Genomic DNA, 21,534 nt, shown 5'->3' with positions numbered 1-21,534 from the left:
AGATGCTACACAAATACAAGTTTATTTTTGTTACAATTAATAAGAAATATCACTTAATCTAATCGTTTATCTATAACCTAATGAAAATTAAAGTGAAAAAAGGCCACTTAGTGATTTCACAATTGTTTTATTTTCCAAAGTCCACAATTAAAATCAATGCATATTTCTCTGTATATGTGTCATCAGTGTTTTTTGCTAAGGCACAGCCATCGTTGTGGTACTTCATATGTGCTTCGGTCCAGTGTGTCATCATAGGGAACATGCCACGAGTCTCCTGAAGTCTGGACAATGGTGTCGTAGCTTGGAATACTCTAAACATTTACAAACACACACACACAGAGTTAGTTTGTATACTTCTCTATTTTTCCTCTCTTTCTTCTGCTCCTCCATTTCCTCACCTGAAATCGAACTCGCCTGCCTGCTGCAACATGTCCATCTACCACTAGCTGATGACCTCTCTGCCACTTGAAGAAGAGCCGTCTGGTGACTCCGTCTGGCAGACACGCTTTGTGGTCCCTCATGAGGTCCCTACTCACAAACTGACAGTGGTTTCCAGAATGCAAAGTGGCATACAGCAGGAAAGGGTCATCCTCTGAACTGACAGACAGAAAAAGAGACCTGCTGTGAGGTAAACTCATTAAAAATAAAGTCTCGTTAGAGCAAAATCACTGAAATAAAATAACATAAATAAGCAGAGGTATTTCAGAATATTAGTTTGCTGAATGTTACACGGGACTTCACGTTCCTTGTTCTGGTTTATTCTATTAGTCAACCAGCCACACATTGCAACATTTTTCTGTAATTACGTAAACATAAACTTTTGATTACAGTAGTTTTTCATGAATGCAAAATGACAATGTATGAAAGACTTATATTAGCAAAGATGCTGCTTCATAAACGTCTTTCATTCTTACTAAATGGACTTTGTTGCCTCAGCAGTGTAAAAATTCCACGCTGTTCTTTCTTATTAACAGGTACTTACATGTTTTCAGTAAAAAAGCAGTGGGCTTTCTGCTGGAGAAGATTCATGTTGTGTCTCTCCCAGGATCTGGAGGGGCGCAGCATGTGTTTCCTCCCTAGCACCAGAACAACCAGGCCCCGGCGCTCGAGCTCTGACACCACTGCCAACAACTGAAACACATACATACTTCTCTCAAAACCTTTGTTAATGATCACATTAATAATTAGGACATAAATATTTAATGACAAAAAATAATTTCAGCTACATTTAGATACGTAGTCACGCTATGTATCATGTTTAGTACAGTACAAACTAGCTCCTATATAGTAATTTGAGTTTTAAGAAAGTTTTGACAATATCTGTTTTTCACTACTAATTAACAATGGCTTTTAGAGCACATGTGTACACACCCATGTAAAGCAGTGTTTTTCTGTCCTAGTCCTCAACGACCCCCTGATATGCTTGTTTTCCAACTACCAAGAGCTAATCAGGTGTTTTCAGTCAATCAGAATCCAGGTGATACCATCTTAAATGAGACTGGATAGTGAGAAAATGAGCAGAGCAGGGATCCTTAAGGACCAGGATTGAGAAGCACTGCTCTAAAGTATCTCTAACATAAAATCACAAACAGAACCGCAAAAGGTTTTGTAGCTATTGAATGGAGAGTAATATAAACTGGTGCAGCCTATCACGTTCCTTTCACTTTTCATTTAGCACTATCATCAACTTTTTTATGACCAAATTACCTGCAATAATGTTGAACTAAGCCTCTAACCACGTTGGTACATTTTACTGTGTATCAACCACTACCTGTCGAAAAGTCAGGCTGTTAACATTCTTACTGTTTCCTTTAGCCTTCAGTTCAAAGCACTGGAGGGTTAGAGTCACAGTGTAATAATAATGGATGTAAGATAAGATTAAGTTAACCTTGGTAATTGTATTGGTGAAGTATTTATTTCGATTAAAGGTTTCTGTTGATATAAACTCAAATTACTTTTGCAATAATTTTTATAATTTATAAAAATTCCCAAAACCAGAATATTAGACAGGGAATTATTTTTGTCTATTGTCTGCTACTTGACATTTGAGAAGAATATTACATATTTTATGCAGCATCACAGACATTAAGTTTACACACACACACACAGTTCCAGACACACAAGCCAGCTGTGGGCAGGCAGACAAGTAGGCTAGGTGGTGGTAAAATTATGTATTGGCCAGTTATAAAGGCACCACCTACACATCTGTCATTCACATACAAACAAAAACTGTCAGGTTAGTCATTGTGCAACTGCCAGAAAAGCCCCTGTGTTGGACAGACGTCTATGTAGGGAGAAACTACTAAAATCTAAACTAAAACTGTGTGTGAGTGTGTGCAGAGAAACAAGAATCAGTAGAGCAGTAGACCCTGTGAAATATTTAGTTAAGCTCTTTTCATGTTTTTTTTTTTGCATCACGTTTTGCTTCTGTGCATATTCTCACCGTCTCTGACTGCTTGCTTTTGTCCTTGTTGATATTAGCGACATTCAAGCCATCTATGACCACATCAAAAGCTGGCTTCCTCTTCACAAACGCTTTGAACTGCTCCAACTCCTAGACCAGACACACAGAGTTCAACAAGGAAAGAGAGAAAACTGAGCATAAGTGTGAGAAAATTAGGTCAGGGAAGGAAAATAGGTCGGTAGAGGAACTACTATGTTGAAATAGAGATAGGCAAGTGGATATTGCAGCTCATTGTACAAAAACAGTTCAAATTACACTCAGCTACTACTTTTTGGTTTGTATCATAGACTCAGAGTATTGCAAAAATATTGCACAAAAAGTGTTAATGTACTGTACTAAAGTGAAAATAACAGTTTAATAACAGTGAAACCAAAGTCTTTAGGATTCCTTTGAGGACCAGTGCCTGTACAAAAAATCCTTTAAAATAACAATTCAAGCAAATGCTTTTAGCAACCAACCGCTTACACATACAGACATTTAAGCATGTGTGTATGTGTGTATGTCAACGCTTTATTTGAAACTTACTCATTGCATTGCATTTGCCATTCATGACTATGGCACCAAAACATTGGAACTGTGCTGGTAATGGAATCTAGTTGGGTATAGAGGCAGACTAGAGGTAACTGAATAATTTGACGTGCTAATTAACTAAACATCTTAAAAGGATGTGCAGTAGTGAACATGTGCAGAAAAATGTCTGCAGAACTCTCTAATAACAACAGGGGTTGGTTCCTTCTTGTGGTCACGGAGCATAACTGAACTCCATCTGTGAGCTCACTGGCCTGATGGTTGGCTGGTTTTCTCATTGACTGATCACAAGCCTGCCAGTAATAAATCTATCTGGCCTTTCCTTCTTGGTACTGAGATGGCAGAGTGCCATCTGGCAGCTAATGTAAAGAGGGATACTGTCAGCACAGTCTCTTCTGTATTATATATTATATTTGTTCTCACTTTATTTGCACAGCCCAGTTTTCACACTAAAGAGGCTAATACACAGTATATAACCAAAAAGTGGAAAGACACCTGTAGATATTTAATGTATCACTTCATCTTCATTCAGAAATTACTGCAGCACCTAAAGATGCAGCTAACAGTCTCCAAACCCATTTTGTCCTTGTAATCCACCTGCTGTTCTCATTCTAATTAAGGTGTGAAATACTATGTATCATAACAGGAAAGTAGTACTGAATCTTAGAATAGCCCAGCACATGAAAATTGCTAGTACTTTCACTTTAGGCTTGCAGCAATATGGAAATAGGCTGCTGTAAATTCCCCTGGACTTGAAACTTGTGTGTACATTGTGCACATTACCAAACACTATCAAATGTGACTGCAAAATATCAAAATAATAAGGGTGCAATATTTAAATTCAATTACCCTGAAACACACTGTTATAATGCATTTTTGATCGCATCACTTCACTAAAGTCACACACACACAACACAGGACAAATATGAGTTCACAGTAATGTGCAGGTTCACATTACAGGGTGCATTTGGTTAGGACATGGTGGATGTATCTTCTGGGTTGGAGGAAATATAGAAAAAGACTGAATGATCGGGAATAGATCAAAGTGTGGGGATTAGGGGACTTATTAGTTATGATGACATTACGGTGCAGGTCTCTTAATAATATATTGAGAATGGATTAAATTAGCAAAGAAAAAGACAAAGAGATTGAAAGCAACAGACAGAGGAAGAGAAAGACACAGAGAAAAGTCCAGTATAATTATCCAGGGACTTTCCAGAGCTGATATGTGAAACCAACTCATTGTGCTGCTGTGGATAATATGACACATGCACACATTGCACTTGCATACATAAGCATACAGTAATGCTCATCCACCATTATCAACCTAATATTCTGTGCCAGTGAATGTACCAGTACCAGCTATACCAGTGGCCTCTAAAATGTATAAAATAAGAATGAAATAAAACATGACTGCGTGCAGGATGGACAGTATGAATACATCCTACGGTTTTACATTGGTACTTTACTCGGAATTTACTGTGGACCTCATATCAATGGTAATATTATAGTATCGGTCAGACCATTAAACTAACCTTGACATTTTAACATTAGTTCTAAGATCTAAAATGTGAAATACATGAGACTAAAACTATATCTCTAAGTATCCGTACTTACTGTATGGTCATTTATGTACTGAGATGGTCAGCAGCATGTTTTTGTTAAACCTATAACCATCTGGTAACCTGTATGATTGCTTACTGTGCAACTAGAACAGACTCCTATACAGAGGCAAAAATACATTCTGCACATATAACTTAATGTACTCTACAATGCTTCGTATTATAGGATGTTATGTTAGAAATTTGAAATTATAATTGGATACAGATTTTTGCCAGTAGATTCTACTGTTGGAAAAATCAGTTTTGTGCCATCTGTACATGTATCTGTGCTTTAACATGCATTGTGTTTTGCTACCACTGAAGTAATCCCCCTCCCTGTCTTCTCCTTTAGACTGATGCCCTCCTTCTCTTCCACCATCTGTCTCTGGCCCTCCCTACATCTGTTCCTTCAGTGTTGTCTCAGTACTCTGTTTGCACTTAAAATGAATGGCCTTAAATGGGGAATTAATAAAGTTAAACTGCATGTCTGTCTGCCTTCCTCTTGTCTGTCTGCTTGGCGGGAGGTATTGTGGTCCAGATTCACATGGTGCTCCACATGCTGGAAATCCCCTCAATTTAAAAAGCGATTCCAACACCAAGATCCCCCTGACTACTGAAAAACAAAATGCAACACATGCTAACTGTGTTCAACGGTTTGTTGTGACCTATTATTACTACGTATTGCTGATTCTGCCAAGATTGGTTTGGGAAGTTTTTCAGCTGATTGAACATGTTTTTAAATGTATGATTAAAAAAATAAAGCCAGTACATTCCAATCCAGTGAAAAGCTCGGCCTCTGGCTCTCTCTCCTCATAGACGGTGCACGTGTGTATGCAAGATAAAATCCTGACTGGCTTCTCTTGGCTAAAAAAGCACATACAACCTTCTTAGTTTGTGTTTAAGTTTTCATGCATGTGTGTGCTGCCCAGTATGTTCACATCAAGATCCAAAATTTATGTGGGCTGTGCAAACAGGTGGTGAGTCCTATCATCTTGGAAGCACTAAATGAGCTTAATGACTGATACTTCTGATACACTGAGCCTTTATGCAGCACGTTTCCTTCCTAAATCTGAAAGACTGATAGTCCCACCCAACTCGAAACATGCAAAATATGTCATTTTCTTTCACATTTCTTGTAAAACGTTACCGACGTACAGAGCTGCAAGAAAGGTTACCCTAATAGAAAAGATCGGCAAATTGGGAATTTCCCTTATTCACTTTCATGGTAAGAGTTGATGAGAAGATCGATACCACTGTCATATCTGTCTGCTCATTATGAACCTTGAGTGCCTGGAAGCGGAGGAAACCAGCTAACATGGCTGTGTCCAAAGATAACAAAGTCGGACTACAAGCACCACTAATGTTCTCCCATTATTATTTTATATTTCACTTATTTAAACAGTGCAAGACCTGAGGAGTAAAACCGATAATTTTGTATTTGTTATTATTTTGTATTAGTTAGGTCACACAAATGTAACGTAAAAAGCATGTAATCCGTCTTAATAACGTATATTACTGAACCAAAATTAGATTCAGGGTTATAGAAACAAAATGATTATGCTATAGTAAATGTTATAACATTTACCATTTATAACATCTTACTAGGGTAGCATAGATAGTAAATACACTCATGCAGCTTCCTTTCACTTACTTATCGCAATTTAAAGGAATCATTAGGTCAGGTCAGGTCTTTTATGTAAGTTACTGCTGTTCCCTTTCAGGAAATAGTCACCTAACTCCCTTCCTGCCAGATATTAAATATATATATATATATATATATATAAACAATAACAAAACATATAACAATGAATTCAACATTTTAATTAATGAGCTTCAGATGTGCTGTTAGTTGATTTTAGGAGCTAGTTTTGTTGCCTTGTTTCCACTGTTCTCACTAAGCCAAGTAACTGCTGGTTGTGGCTTCATTTTTAACTTACACAGTGGTTAGCAGTCTTTATACTATTCAGACTACTCCTATCCTCGTGTTATCTTTCTACGCCCACTATGAGGAAAGGAATTGTAAAAGAAACTACTTTGTCACATTAACAAGCATAAAGATGAGAAACCACAGCAAGCTGATTTTGCTGTCTTATCCGAATCCAAAAACTAGACTATAAAAACCAGAAAACCTAGACTTTAAGAATGGTGGAAACAACTGGGCACTTTATTATCCTCTGTGTTTTGTACTAAATATCAAAGTCATTCATGTTCAGAGAACTGAATCAGTATAGTCTTTGAACCAGATGGACAGATAGATGCCTCACTTTGCCTGGAGCTAAACTTGACTTCATTTAAACCTCCATCAAAGTGCATCAAAACAATTTCTGTTCGTAATGTGGTTCACTCTCATTCATCTTGATTTTCATTGCAACTGTCTGACCAGCTCAGATCCTGATTAGCTGCTGCAGCTTCAGTAGCTGGTACTGCATGTGAACCAATGACGCCATCTACCAGACTTCAGAGAGAAGGACAATTCTTGATAACTAAGGCTTAAACTGAAATCAGAATTTGGTTTAAGACAAATATAACGCAAGTTTCATACAACAAAGAACTTTTTTTTTTAACCCTCACAACATTAACTAGAAGGTTGAAGTTGTATTGTTTGTAGGCAAAATACAAAATGCCATCTTTAAAATCATATTTAAAATAATAAATGACTTTGTATTTGAAAATGAAACTCATTTCCACATGGAAATGCACTGGCATACATTTAACTCTTCCAAAATTGTAATAATGTTTATTATTATGACATCAAGATTTAAATCAGTCATCAAAACCATGCTTGTGTGTTCATGTGCATGTGTTTTTTTTTACCTCTGGTGTAGTCTTGTTAAAAACATCTCGACCCTGAATTATGTCAGTCATCACTCTGTCCTTCAGTTGCTGGTACTCCTCAGAAGTCAACTGGATGGACTCTAATTCTGACCCACAACACGTACACAGACCCCTAAACACACATAGACAACCACACATACACATACATTCCAAGGGCATCAGCAAAAATTAATTAAATAACATAAGCTGCTTTTGAAGAGTTTATGGTGAAGGAGTACGTGGTGTAATTACTCTGGTGTGGCTGTGGTCCAACTTGCTGCCCATTTCTGTTCTGTGAGACTGAAAAAAGTGAGAAAGAGACCGACAGAATAGAGAAATCATTTAAACGACAAGGCAAGAAATTGTGTAAAATTCATACATTAGACTGATCAAATAATATCTTCAGCCATTCAGCTGGGTTACCATTTTGATACCACTGTATAATATGCTCCCAGTCTCAGATTCTCATCTAACCCTGAGCATCCATGTTACTCTGCTGTACCTTTCAAACCAGGTCCTGATGCTGCTGGCAAGGCTGTGCTGGGGGTAGATCTGGTTGTTCCTCATGTAGAGCAGAATCCCCAGCAGCCTCTCCTGATGGTTAGACTTAGAAATGTTCTCTGCCATCTTCATTTCAACCCAATTAATCTGCCCTGATCCTTTAAACAGATTTATCCAGGTCTCCTGGTGTGGATTGAGTCCTTTGCCTATTAATTCATCATAAAGAGCCCAGGCAGTGGTAATGTCACCATGCAGCAATGCTGCTGCAATGATGTCGCCATAGTTGCGTGGTGATGGGGTAAAGACCTGTTGGGATTATATATAAGTATGGCATGTCCTCTAGTTCCACTGTGAGTTAAATATACAGAACAAACAAGTAGCTGTTTACCTTTTTAACCTCATTAAGAATTTCAACAGCCTCCCTCCACCTTGCTGTCCGACTAAAGGACTTAATGAAAAGGCTGGAAGCTCCCGTATCTAGAGATGGGAAACTTCCTCGTATGATGTCATAGACATCAAACACCTCTGCATCATGGCCGCCACTAACACACAGTGTCAGGTACCTTAGTAGCAATTCATAGGACAGTGTCCCTGTATCCATAGCTACAAAAGTCAGTAGAGACCTGTTGTAGAAGATTTTAAACACAGACATAATGAATTTATTGAACTTAATTATGTATACATAATAATAACCAAAAATGTCTCATTCTCCTCTCACTTGGCAATATCAAGTTCAGCTCCTGAGTTGAACAATGCACACATCATCTGAATGTCAAAGCGCTGTGGATTTCCCCCTGCTTCTTTCAGCGTTTTCCATTCAGCAACAGAGAGAGGACGGTCCGGGGGCTTCACCTTTCCTGTAAAACATTCAAGTGCAGATAACTAAACTAACATTTTCCAATACACTGTGAAAGATTCAAGATTCAAGATAGGCTTCATAAGACATTTAAGTCTCTTATGCACAGTAGTTTAAACTTTCCTATTTCTGTTTTGACCAAAAAAGGTCAGGCTGTGAGAGAAGCACAAAGTTTTACAGGTTGTAAAAAGATGCATACTATATTATTCAGCTGGAGTATGTCCTACCTGCTCCTCTAGCTGTCCTGGTTTCAGGCTTCTCCTCATCCTTAGAGACTACAGCTGATTTCCTCTTCAGCATCTCTGCCGTCCTCTTTGCTGTTCCAGCAGCAAACACAGATTTAGGGAAGGAAGATCTCTGCCGAAGAGTAAAGCTCTTTAGACTTCCCTCCATGTCATCCTTCATTTCCTCTTTTCCATGTCTGATAGCGCCATTTCTTAATCCAGGCTGCCCATCAGTCTGTCTGCTGTTCTGTCCATCTGTCAATCTCCTACCCAGTTTGGGGTTGGTGTGTCTAGTGCACAGAAACTGTGCTGTGAGTGGCAACTGTGTTAAGTTCCATAAAGCAGCCTTCATGGTGAGGAAACCTGAACGTCCTTGATAAAATAAAGGTTGTACGGACTTTAAACATATTCCTACTTTTATTATCATGGTGAGGGCCAAGTTAGGTTGTTTAATCTCCAAAAATTAATAAACTTTATTACGTGCAGTTTAGTAATGTTTTTTTACATGCCATTTATAAATGATAGAAACACAAAAGTAACCAAATCAACTATTATTACAACTACCACGTGTTGGTAGCAAAATGATTAACCTGGAACTGAGGCTACCCAGCGAACCTTGTTGTTTTGCTTAACAGAAGTTAGTAAAGACAACGGACTCTCTTTTTTGACCCTTATAGATCCTTGTAGTCCTTAATAGGTACCCACACAGTCCCTCAATATTGAAAGTCAATAACACCCATATCTTCCTTACGGATACAAAACCACACGGATATACCATATAAACAAAACGGTAAGCATGACTTCTGTCGCACACCTCCACGTCATCAACGTTTGACAGGTCTAAACCGGAAAAACCCACTATGTTTCAAAACAATTTCGATAAATGTGTCGATCGAAACCCATTTTAAACAAAGGAAATAAAAAAATATTCAATTAAATATTTGGACCAATATCGACTTCTTATGGATTCATTATACATTACTACGTTATTTACTGTTCATGACATTGATTAATCTATAAAACCTGAAAGTCTCTCGTTTGTGCTTCCTACTGAATGGGGTTTTTTTTCAAAGTCAATGTTGATTCCTTTAATTAGTGTTTTCTGATGGCTTTGCAATAACATTTTATTTTGAATTGATAGCAACTTTTGTTATCTATTATTTTTGCACCTTGTCTTTACAGTGATGGCCGTTTGTTCTGAAATGCATAAGAATCGACCGGAAGCCACTTTCTTGATGATTCGCTAACTTTACTGCGTCGCATTTTAGCTGACTTTACCTGCTTTTGTGTACGAGTCAACTTTACAATGTTTTAGAGTTATATGGCATAATTGTTGTAACATTGACATATTAGATGAACTTCACGGTGAATATGGCTAAAGAACAACTGCCTCACTGGTCCGATATTCTGAAAAGGAGGATAGCTAAGTCAAAAAAAGGTAAACTGTAAACGTACTTGCTAACGTTAAGCTAGTAGATTTATTTTGGATTAAATATTTCAAGTTGAAGTCACGTATTTGAGTCAACATCAAAATGTTATTGATTTTATTAATTTTGATCATGTATTCTGGTTCCGCGTATCCCTTGCATAGATGAGAGCAGTGAGGAGGAAAAGAAAGCAGATGAAACCGAGCTCTTCACCAAATACTACACACAGTGGAAGGGAGGAAGGCATAAAGACGAGTCCTACAAGAACATCCCACGATTCTATTACAGGGTATTATTTAAATACATGTTATATTGAAAAACCCAATGAAAGCTTTTACATTTTTGTTATAAGTCAAGACGACGCGTTGTGCCATGAATAAAGCCCTCCAGCCCTTTGTAACACCCAAGTAATAATAGCATATTTCAGGGATCAAGAATATACAGTATAGTCACATAGAATTTGTGCCCCATTGACACAACTACAACATTAAATTCGACCATCTGATACCCTATCCCTTAGTAAAATTAAAACAAAGTACCTCCTAGAGTATGAGACACTATTGTCCAGGCTTGCTGTGGATTGATAATCAAGTGCAGAAATCAGAACAACCCGTCTGATAATAATAACAATGGCGATGATATTGGTGTGCAGCTACCAGCTGAAGATGAAGTATTGCTTCAAAAGCTGAGAGAGGAATCCAGGGCTGTCTTCCTTCAGAGGAAGAGCAGAGAACTGCTGGACAATGAGGAACTTCAGGTAAAACTATTCAGACACTACATGAAGGACTACATGAAGAAATACACTGTATGTTTTCTCTTTGATTTCCATCTACTTTGTGTTAATTTATCTTTCTGTTTCTATTTGTCTAGAATCTATGGTTCCTACTTGATAAGCACCAGGTGCCCCCAGTGAATGGAGAGGAGGCCATGATCAACTATGAAGCCTACCAGCAGGTGGGGGAAAAGGCAGGGCCTAAGTGCAAGTAAGTAAGAGGTTTACTTCATTTGCATAGTTTGAGTAAAAGCGTGTATGCAATGCTTTTTTAATAGAGCATGTGTGTTTTTGTTTACACCAAGCAATCATGCTTTATCAAATGTTAATCTGGCAAATCCCCTGAGCCACTGACTTTAGGTCCTCCTGACTGTTGCACTGAAAGTATTCTCTCCTTTTTTTTCTTTAGAAAATTCTTCACAGCCAGAGTGTATGCCAAGTTGCTCCACAATGACCCATATGGCAGAATCTCCATTATGCAGTTTTTTAATTACGTCATGAGAAAAGGTCTAGATTTTCACTTGGCTCTTTTTTGGGGGGAAAATGCATATGCTGAGTTGGTGGGGACGACACATTCAGTTCATAAAGTATTCCCTTCTATCAACTAATACAAATTTCTGTAGCATTCCATCAGAATGTCTTGATATATGTCTTGATTTTCGCCAGCATGCATCATTAACATACTTCCCCTTATATGTACTGCTGAATATTTTGTCACAGAATGATGCTCATTTCTTGTCTCTCTGTCCATCTAGTGTGGCTGCATCAGACCCGAATAGGTCTGAGTCTGTATGATGTGGCAGGGCAGGGCTACCTCAGAGAGTCAGTAAGTATGTAAAAGCAAAGTAAGGTGTTTAAATGATATTTAAAGTTTTTACCTGAACTGAGAGATTTTCAAGCTTTTCATTGCATAAAGTCATAAGCAGCTATTGGCAGAATTATGACATGCAGGTGATGCTGTTTTACTCTTTGTAGGATCTGGAGAACTACATCTTGGAGCTGATCCCCACACTACCTCAGCTGGATGGACTTGAGAAGTCCTTCTACTCTTTCTACGTTTGTACTGCTGTTCGCAAGTTCTTCTTTTTCCTTGACCCACTGCGAACAGGTGAGACCAAACCTTATGAATGGTGAAAATGATTTGCAGAGTATTAACAATATTAATATGCACAGACAGAGGTAATGATCAAGGAACTGTATATTTAGCGGGCACCTGTGTTTTATTAGGATTAGTACAGTTGGGTGCAAATCTTTGCATCCCCCTATTTTGAAACGGCAAAAGTTAAAACAAAGAATTTGTGTCATATTTATTGCGCATTGAGCTATTACAAATGGTTTTTCATCAGTTGAAGTCAGCGTCAAATTATGTGACTTTTTAAATATTTATCAAAGGGTTGTAAACTTTAGGTCAACTTGCTCCCCTTACATGTCATTTCAATGGAAGGGGATCCAAACTTTTGTACCCAACTGTATCTGTGACTTTAAAGTATGTTCAGAAGGATTTAGAAGAGGATTAAATTTAGTAATAACAATAACAATTGTGCTTTTTATTTCAGGGAAGATTAAAATCCAGGATATATTAGCCTGCAGTTTTCTGGATGACTTGTTGGAGGTGATTTTTTTTTTTTTGTATTACTTGAAATAATTTCAGGCAGTTGTTTGTGTAATACTTTATAATATTAACTACTAAAGTAGAAGCAAGACTGAATACAGTTTGGGGGATTTAATTTTGGATTTTTAATGAATAAATACAAATGAATAATAACTAGACAGTAATTTTAATGGTTTCAATGAAAGTTGCATAATTTTATGGTCCTATTTAATCGACTAATGCTGTTTGTGGGCTTATGGAAGTATTACTAGGTAAAGTATAACATGGCCAATTCATTAGAACTTGGCCTTTAAATGTTAACTGATGTTATTTTTCTTGATTTGTGTCTCACACATTTTTTCCTCTTTGGTTCTAGCTGAGAGATGAGGAGCTGTCTAAAGAGAGTCAGGAGTCCAACTGGTTCTCAGCCCCATCAGCACTCAGAGTCTATGGTGAGGGAAAAATGTCTGTGCAAATGCTGAGTTTTCATTATCACAAAAGGTGTTTGGGAACTTGATGAGGCACAGGAGTAATGTGGGTTTTAGGAACCTCAGTGCAAATGAATTCTCAGTGTGTAATTATAACATTTTGTACAATACATGTGATTCTGTATTGTTAATACCACAATGTACACTAATATTTGTTTAAAATAACTGCATTCAATATTCGGTTCCTCTTAATAATTCTTGTTATCTCTCTCTGCAGGTCAATATCTCAACCTGGACAAGGACCACAATGGCATGTTGAGCAAAGAGGAGCTTTCCCGCTATGGCACAGCCACTCTTACCTCAGTGTTCCTGGACAGAGTGTTCCAGGAGTGTCTCACCTATGATGGAGAAATGGTACATTTAATACCAAAATCAGAAGCAGTACTAACAGTTAGGACAGATGGGTGGCATGTGATCTGAAATGTCACATAACACAAAGTCGAAATTTACGGAATAAAATGTAGCTCTATTTTTTTGGAGTTTTGATGATGGCAGTGCAGAGCATCGTTCAATATACATCTGTCCAAAATCTCCCATAGCTGTTATGTTAAGTGTTATAGAGTATGGTTCATTTCCATATATAGTGTAGCATGTATGGAGGCAAGGTTTCCTTTTACTTTTTCAAATCTCAATGTGTTAATGTTCAACTCAAACAAACTCACGTCATCACATAAGGTGATGACGTGTTGATAATCTTGCAGACATGGTTAAAATTGCTGGGCTTAAATGATCTTCTCTTTTTTCTATAACAGGACTATAAGACTTATCTAGACTTTGTATTGGCCTTGGAAAACAGGAAGGAACCAGCAGCGTTGCAGTATATATTTAAGCTCCTGGACATGGAGAACCAAGGATACCTGAACGTCTTCACTCTCAATTACTTCTTCAGGGTATAAGCTGCACAGTCCTACTACTATGACTAAAGGGTGTAAATTGAAAATAAAACCACATGGCACATTGAAACTGTGTCAGTGTTTCATGATTTTCTTTCTTTTTCAGGCCATTCAGGAGCAAATGAAGCTGCACGGTCAGGAGCCTGTGTCCTTCCAGGATGTCAAGGTACAATTATGGACAAAATATCGGCACCCTTGCAATTCTGTCAGAAAATGTAACCCCTTCTCTCAGAAAATTGTTCCAATAACAAATGTTTTGGTATTCACATGCTCAAAAAACCCAAAAATGGACTGGACAAAATTATTGGCACCTTATCAAAATTGTAAGAAATAATTGCTTTTCAAGCATGTGATGCTCCTGTAATTTGTATTTAGACACACCTGTGCCAAGTAACAGGTGTGAGCAATGTAGTAGACGAACTTGCAACCAGTTAAAATGGCAAAAAGTTGACTCAACCTTTGTCTTGTATGTCACACTGAGCATGGAGAAAAGAAAAGCGTAAAGAGTTGTCTGTGGGTTTGAGAGGAAAAACTGTGGAAAAACATGGACAATCTCAAGGCTACAAGTCCATCTCCAGAGATCTTAATGTTCCTGTGTCCACTGTCCGCAATATCATCAAGAGGTTTACAGCCCATGGCCCTGTAGCCGACCTCCCTGGACGTGGACAGAAGAGCACAATTAATGAAAAATTACAATGAAAGATTGTTCAAATGGTGAATAAAGAATCCCAATTAACTTCAAAACAAATTCAAGATGGTCTGCAGATGCAGGGTACAACAGTGTCAGCAAGCACTATACGTCGCTATCTGAATGAAAAGGGACGCTATGGTAGGAGACCCAGGAGGACACCATAAAATGGTTACAAACAAAGCGCTAGAGAGTTCTGAAATGGCCAGCAATGAGTCCAGATCTGAATCCCATAGAACACCTGTGGAGAGATCTCAAAACAGCAGTTGGGAGAAGGCCTCCTTCAAATCTGAACTACCAAATATTAAGTTAATTGTGCCAATAATTTTGTGCACTGCATTTTTGGGTTCTGTGTGGAATTGTATCAGATTTTACTTTTTTCTGTTTTTTTGTGTTGCTCAAATGCAATAAATAAATAAATAAATGTGAGTACTAAAACATTTACAACTCCAACAATTTTCTGAGAAAAGGGTTTTATTTTCTGAACAAATTGCAAAGGTGGCAATATTGTTGACCATGACTGTATACCATACACAATGTGAAATTTAAAAAAACTTTGTTGTGTTTTTACAAACTTTTGATCATCTGGGGAAAAATATGACTCTCTCTTTTCAGGATGAGATCTTTGACATGGTGAAGCCTAAAGACCCCTTTAAGATCACACTCCAAGACTTGGTGAACAGTTGCCAGGGTGACACGGTTACCAGTATCCTGATTGACCTAAATGGCTTCTGGACCTATGAAAACAGAGAAGTGCTAGTTGCTAATGACAATGACAGCAGCAACACAGCTGACCTTGATGACACTTGAAGACTTAAGAGACTAAAATGTCCTGTCCTGTTACCAGACTGTCACTTAGCAGGACAATTCTAATTCCGGTAGCTCTTTTTGGCTCAGTGTCTACAATGTGAAAACCTGGAGGAGCTGAAGATAAGTATATGTAGAGAACAGCTGGATAGAAGAAAAGCCAGGCATGGTACTTATTGCTACATATTCTTGTAAATATTTTGTTGCATTCTGAAGAATGTTAAAACTTGTTTTAGCTGACATTAACATTGTACGCTAGAATTGTTATTTCTGGAGCATTTCTACAAAATATTCTGAACTGTAGGTATTCAGAACATGTCTATTTCTTTGAGCCACAATTAAAAAACTATACTTAAAACACATACTGAAAATGAATTAAATCTAAGTATAAAAAAAAATAAATGCTGCATTCTATGATGTATAATATAACATACTCAACTTTAACACTTAAAAGACTTTATTAACACAGAAAATATAAATATGTGTTTACAGATTCATTAAAATATCCAAACACTCTGTATATGTTGGTCACACATAAACAGAGCTTTCACACCAAACAGCCACTTTAGTGGATAAAAATAATTAACAAGAAGCTAATGACAGCTCAGGCAAGGACACTTCCCTCAACACTAAGAGGTATTATCACTGTATAAGGGCAACTCTTCTCCCAAAGTGTAATTCCACAGTCAACACATTTGGTTTCTAGCAGATTATACTTGTATTACTTAAAGTCAGTTAAAAATTAAGATGGCTGGCAAGTTTTCATCACAAACATGGGTTTTATATTGAAACAATGGACTATTGGCAAGTAAAGAGATGAATTGTTAGAGGTCAGATTTAATATCTTAGTGCTGTTAGTGCTGTAGACCTTCATGCACAGTAAAGCAGTAGAAATCTAGGTTTAATGTGTCTACTTCAAATAGCACATAAGGGCTGTCATATGTATTTGGACATTCTGACTCAAAGACTTCCTAACATGAGACGACACTTCCAAAGTTCTTCATTTCAGACATAACAGTATAGAGAAGGTACACTGAAATTAAATCCAGTGCATCCAGAAAGTATTCACAGTATTTAACTTTTTTCTTTTTAACATTTTGTTATGTTACAGGCTTATTTCTAAATGTATTATTTTCCTCAAATTCTACAAACAATGGCCCCATAATGACAACGTGAAAAAAGTTTAATTGAGTTTAAAAAAATAAAAATCACATGTACATAAGTATTAACAGCCTTTGCCATGACACTTGAAATTGAGCTCTGGTGCATCATGTAACCAGTGATCATCCTTGAGAAGTTTCTACAACTTTATTAGAGTCAACCTTTGGGAAATTCAGTTGATTGGACACACCTGTCTATATAAGGTCCCACAGTTAACAGTGCATGTCAGAGCACAAACCAAGCCATGAAGTCCAAGGAATTGTCTGTAAACCTCAGAGACAGGATTGTATCAAGGCACAGATCTGAAGAAGGCTACAGAAACATTTCTGCAGGACTGAGGGATTGAGAGAGAAGGGCCTTAGTGAGGGAGATGACTAAGAACTTGATGATCACTCTGAAAGAGCTCCAGCTTTTCTCTATGGAGAGAGGAGAACCTTCCAGAAGAACAACCATCTCTGCAGCACTCCACCAATCTGGCCGGTGTTTTAGTGGCTAGAGGGAAAACACTCCTCAATAAAGAGCACATGACAGCCCACCTGAAGGACTCTGACCATGAGAAAAAAAATTCTCTGGTCTGATGAAACACAGATTTTCTCTGGCCTGAATGCCAAGTGTCATGACTGGAGGAAACCAGGCACCGCTCATCCATTGGCAAATACCATCCCCACAGCAAAGCATGGTGGTGGCAGCATTGTGCTGTGGGGATGTTTTTCAGCAGCAGGAACTGGGAGACTAGTCAGGATTGAGGGAAAGATGAATGCAGCAATGTACAGAGACGTCCTAGATGAAGACCGGTACTAGAGCACCGGCCAGAGCCCAGACTTTAACCAGACTAAACATCTCTGGAGAGATCTGAAAATGGCTGTGCACCAACGCTCTTCATCCAACCCGATGAAGGTACTGCAAAAAAGAAAGGGAGAAACTGCCCAAAAATAGGTGGCAAAGCTTGTAGAGTCATACTCAAAAAGACTTGAGGCTGTAAAAGGTGCTAAAGGTGCTTCAACAAAGTATTTAAAAAAAGGCGGTGAATACTTATGCCCATGTGATTATTTTTGTGTTTTATTTTTAATAAATTTACAAAGATTTCTAACTTTTTTTACATTGTCATTATGGGGTATTGTTTGTATGTATTTGAGGAAAATGAATGTATTCCATTTTGAATAAGGCTGTAACATAACATTTGGAAAAAGTTAATGACTGAATACTTTCTGGATGTACTGTAGAGTACATTTGCAGTATAACAGCAAAGTTGTTCTGGCTACAGACAATAACTTGCTTATCTTTTTAGCTTGGAAGTCAAACTATTCAGCTCGATTATACTTTGCAAATTAATTATGAGATGGAGTAGAAATTGCTAGACAGAGCCAGTATGCTACATAATCAAAGAGATCTATAATATTTTTAAATTTGAAATAGCTGGATGAACAACTAATGTCACACATCTCCCTAAGTATTTCTCCTTTACCTAACTATGAGGCCAATTTACTTTGTGTTCTCTGATCAGCTCAGACTGGAACAGCTCTGACTGGATTTGTAGTTAATGAAAAAAACTTAAGACTGGTGTCTAGTTTGAGAGATGTCAATTTAAAGTGAGTTGACATTGATTCAGTTAAAGTTTGTACTTGAACTTGAATTATATGAGTTACTTGCATATGTTGTAACACTTTATGCATAAGACAGACTGGTGTGACCACTTCCAAAGCCCTTTTAGTTATTCCCTGCACTGTGTACAAACATCTGTTTTTTAAAATTAAAAACTAGAAAAATAACAATTATTAATAAAAGGTTTATGCAGAAATTAGCAAATCAAATTTAATGCTTTTTTAATGCTAAACCTTAATTTAGCTGTAGATATTACAGGGTTTGCAAACTGACAGAAATGTGTGTCAGTTTTCAGGAGGGGAGGGGAGAAGGCACCCTGTTCATGTCTGGAGCATTGAGTGGCGGCTCAGGCTCCAGATCAAAGCTAATGTTTACAAAAGAGGCCCCTGATGTCTCTGGCTGCTCAACAGTAGCAGACTGAGAAGCGTTAGGACCACTCTGTTCAGATCTACGCTGTTCAGCAAAGCGACGTTCTGCCTCTTCAGCCAAGTGGTTCTCCTCTTCCTCTTCCTCCTCCTGCAGAAAGACAGTGATGTTAACATTTAATACTTGATATTTGTGCTCTTGCTCTCACCTCTGTGTAAACAATGTATAAGGTATAATTATACATTATTACATATAAAACAGAAGGTTCAGGATGTGTCCTACCTCTTTCTTCACACGGTAGTACTCATCAATAGCATACTGGTATTTGGGAGTAGTGATGCCAAAAAGAGAAGCGAGTCTCTCTCCCATGTAGTCACACACTAGGGAGGACACCCACATTCCACAAAGGTAACTTAAAACATCTACTTAACTGTGTTAATGAAGGTGCGGAGGGGACACAAACAGCTCAACAAACATTTAGTTTACTACATTTAGTGCAGTTTTTAATACTTTAGCATTTCTCAAGGGCATTTATTAAACTTCCTGATGTTCTCTTTCCAGAAAAAACTTATTTCCATATTTTCTTGACTGGCTACAGGACAAAATGTCTTCACTTGCATGAATGCTAAATTTACTTGTAATAACGGTCTTTTACCTGAAATAGTTGAGGTGGTCATTCTCCACATTTGGAACCAAAAATATGGACCCCAGGTGAGTTTAGACTGGAAAACATCACAAGAAATATATGACAGACCTCACATTTTATGGTCAAAGAAAATAATACATTTATCATAACAATATTTCTAAAGCAACCTTCACATTTATCAGAAAGGCTTTATTAAACAGTTAACTACAGAGGTCCATAGCTGCCAACACAACATCATTTTACAAAACACAATGTTTCTCAAAACACAGCAAAATTAAACAACATTCAAATTCTCAAAAGTCAAGAAAGCTGGGAATGGACACAGGATACACATAAAAAGCGACCCATGGAAATTCAATGACTCCTTTTTAACAGGGAGAATACTGACTGACATGTCTCATGTTAAAGTCGTTAACAGCTACACCATCGTGTTGCTGGAGGTCGGTACATGAGCACGTCAAAGTCTACAGACTCCCATTTGCAATGAAACGTGTATTTATTGTGCTGTCTGTCTTCAGAAAACTAAGGGACATAATTCCACTCTGACACCAAATTTTCAAATCTTCCTAAATGAATTCGTATATATATATGCAACAGAGAACAGATCCAGCAGTAAAATAACCTAGCAGGTGCCTAGATGGAAATGGAGTGCCTGGTTATTTTGTTTGTGTTGAAATTTAAGAAATATGAGTGATAACTTCCCACACAAGTCTTGAGTATCTAAAAAGTTTTAAGTATCTAAAAAAATCCTAAAGGATTTCATTAGTTATAATTACTGTTTTCCAATCTTAGCTTACCGGATCTACAGGAATTACATCTTTCTTCACAGACTTCTCTTCTTCCTCATCTTCATCTGTGCTATATTCCTCCATGGTTTCTCCACTGGCAAAGTAGATGGTCTTGCGTGGAACCTTAACCTTTCCTTTTGTCCCTGCAGGCTCTCCCATCTCCACATTTTCAAAGTCTGTCACCCCTCCTGGACTCTGATAATAATACAAAAGAGACTCTTTGTGAAATGTTGTGTAATAGTGGGGAGTAGAACAGGCTAAAGAAAATAAATCAGATGTTTTAGTTTTATGTGTTACAATCTGGTGGCATAATTAGCTAATTAATATTATACAAGTAACGTGTGAAGCGACACATTGATGATTTTTTGTGACAAAATCCTGTTTCCACTTAATTTATTTAATTAGCATTAATGCTAGTAGTTAGCGCTGGCATACTGTAGTTTACTGTAGCTACTTTGTGTTTGTTGACTGGTTGCTAACTTAGCGTGACGGCTAAGGAAGTAGTGCTTAATTATTCTGATTTGTCTTTGTTTTACAATTTACAATCACACAAAGTGTATGCATTTGTTTGGCGTGGACTAACCTTTTCGGCTTCCATGGTTTGTCCGACTGAAATGCTGACATTAGTTAAATATAATGACAAATCTGCCATTACTGTCACACCGTACTCCTTACTACGATGTTTGTACGTGCGCTACTAGTAACACTTCCTGTTTGAGTTGTTTTTCTTTTTCAGAATAAAAGCTTTAAAAGATGGCTAATTTAGAAGATAAATTCAGCTGTTCCGGTGTGGTAAAATTGTTCTGCAACAGATGGTCTATTCCCAGCTTACATTCTCCTTAAAACAGAAGTCCTTTATTGGACACCAAAAACAAGAAACAAAAATAAACCCATTGATTAATACATTTGTCAGCACATTGTGCAAGAGAAAACTAAAAAACAATAATTAGATTTAAAAAATAATATAAATAGGTAGGCAATAACATTAAAAAAATGGACAAATAAATATGATATTTCCCCACTGCCCCTTCTTTGGTGTGGTCTTATTCCTTCCTTCAAGCTCGGGTCCTCTGCCACAGGCCTGGGAGCTTGGGGGTTCTGCACAGTATCTTCCTAGTCCTGTTCCTAGGACTGCACATTTCTGAAGAGATCTCAGATCTTGTTCCTGGAATCTGCTGGAGTCACTCTCCCAAGTTGGGGGCTACAGCCCCTAGTGTTCCTATAACCACAGGTACATCTTTTCTAACTCTTCTTTCAGCCCTTGGTACTTCTTGAGCTTCTCATGTTCCTTCTTCCTGATAGCTACATCTACCACTG

At 37.7% G+C, this 21,534-nt stretch overlaps 3 protein-coding genes across 4 annotated transcripts; 1 reads left to right on the top strand and 2 right to left on the bottom strand.

Annotated features, from left to right (window-relative positions):
* Nucleotides 1-111: 111 nt before the first annotated feature.
* Nucleotides 112-9,827, bottom strand: prorp (protein only RNase P catalytic subunit). Of its 2 annotated transcripts, XM_067480719.1 has the most exons (10): nt 8,992-9,827; nt 8,627-8,765; nt 8,297-8,531; nt 7,910-8,214; nt 7,660-7,707; nt 7,408-7,540; nt 2,444-2,554; nt 983-1,131; nt 399-597; nt 112-311 (listed from the first exon to the last, which is right to left on the bottom strand). In XM_067480719.1, exons 1-10 carry the CDS (start codon nt 9,413-9,415, stop codon nt 183-185), a joined length of 1,872 nt encoding a protein of 623 aa, XP_067336820.1. In that variant the 5' UTR covers nt 9,416-9,827; the 3' UTR covers nt 112-182. The 2 variants fall into 2 exon arrangements, with proteins under 2 accessions (XP_067336820.1, XP_067336821.1); XM_067480720.1 differs by lacking the exons at nt 7,910-8,214; nt 8,297-8,531 and having other exon boundaries at nt 8,992-9,826.
* A 382-nt stretch (nt 9,828-10,209) lies between these two features.
* Nucleotides 10,210-16,016, top strand: ppp2r3c (protein phosphatase 2, regulatory subunit B'', gamma). Its single transcript, XM_067480721.1, has 13 exons — nt 10,210-10,426; nt 10,580-10,704; nt 11,068-11,172; nt 11,286-11,398; nt 11,597-11,694; nt 11,943-12,013; nt 12,163-12,295; nt 12,744-12,799; nt 13,155-13,230; nt 13,484-13,620; nt 14,019-14,156; nt 14,266-14,325; nt 15,463-16,016. Exons 1-13 carry the CDS (start codon nt 10,342-10,344, stop codon nt 15,655-15,657), a joined length of 1,392 nt encoding a protein of 463 aa, XP_067336822.1. The 5' UTR covers nt 10,210-10,341; the 3' UTR covers nt 15,658-16,016.
* Nucleotides 16,017-16,858: 842 nt separating this feature from the next.
* fam177a1 (family with sequence similarity 177 member A1) lies at nt 16,859-20,936 on the bottom strand. The gene is made up of 5 exons (XM_067480728.1): nt 20,801-20,936; nt 20,227-20,412; nt 19,439-19,505; nt 19,066-19,163; nt 16,859-18,933 (listed from the first exon to the last, which is right to left on the bottom strand). The coding sequence occupies exons 1-5, from the start codon at nt 20,867-20,869 to the stop codon at nt 18,709-18,711; spliced, it is 645 nt and encodes a 214-aa protein (XP_067336829.1). The 5' UTR covers nt 20,870-20,936; the 3' UTR covers nt 16,859-18,708.
* Between the last annotated feature and the right edge of the window lie 598 nt (nt 20,937-21,534).

Source organism: Channa argus, chromosome 16 (genome assembly GCF_033026475.1).
Source record: "Channa argus isolate prfri chromosome 16, Channa argus male v1.0, whole genome shotgun sequence".
Classification (NCBI taxonomy): Eukaryota; Metazoa; Chordata; class Actinopteri; order Anabantiformes; family Channidae; genus Channa; species Channa argus.
This window is presented reverse-complemented; position numbering and strand designations above follow the sequence as displayed.

Excerpts from the sequence above, each read along its gene's own strand:
- prorp (XM_067480719.1), bottom strand. The coding sequence starts at position 9,415 with ATGATAATAAAAGTAGGAATATGTTTAAAGTCCGTACAACCTTTATTT. Across the intron at positions 8,766-8,991 it reads CAGGACAGCTAGAGGAGCAG|GAAAGGTGAAGCCCCCGGAC; the intron begins GTAGGACATACT and ends AATGTTTTACAG. Across the intron at positions 2,555-7,407 it reads TTAACAAGACTACACCAGAG|GAGTTGGAGCAGTTCAAAGC; the intron begins GTAAAAAAAAAC and ends TGTCTGGTCTAG.
- fam177a1 (XM_067480728.1), bottom strand. The coding sequence starts at position 20,869 with ATGGCAGATTTGTCATTATATTTAACTAATGTCAGCATTTCAGTCGGA. Across the intron at positions 19,506-20,226 it reads ATGTAATTCCTGTAGATCCG|TCTAAACTCACCTGGGGTCC; the intron begins GTAAGCTAAGAT and ends GATGTTTTCCAG. Across the intron at positions 19,164-19,438 it reads GACCACCTCAACTATTTCAG|TGTGTGACTACATGGGAGAG; the intron begins GTAAAAGACCGT and ends TGTCCTCCCTAG.
- ppp2r3c (XM_067480721.1), top strand. The coding sequence starts at position 10,342 with ATGAACTTCACGGTGAATATGGCTAAAGAACAACTGCCTCACTGGTCC. Across the intron at positions 11,695-11,942 it reads TAATTACGTCATGAGAAAAG|TGTGGCTGCATCAGACCCGA; the intron begins GTCTAGATTTTC and ends CTGTCCATCTAG. Across the intron at positions 12,296-12,743 it reads CCTTGACCCACTGCGAACAG|GGAAGATTAAAATCCAGGAT; the intron begins GTGAGACCAAAC and ends TTTTTATTTCAG.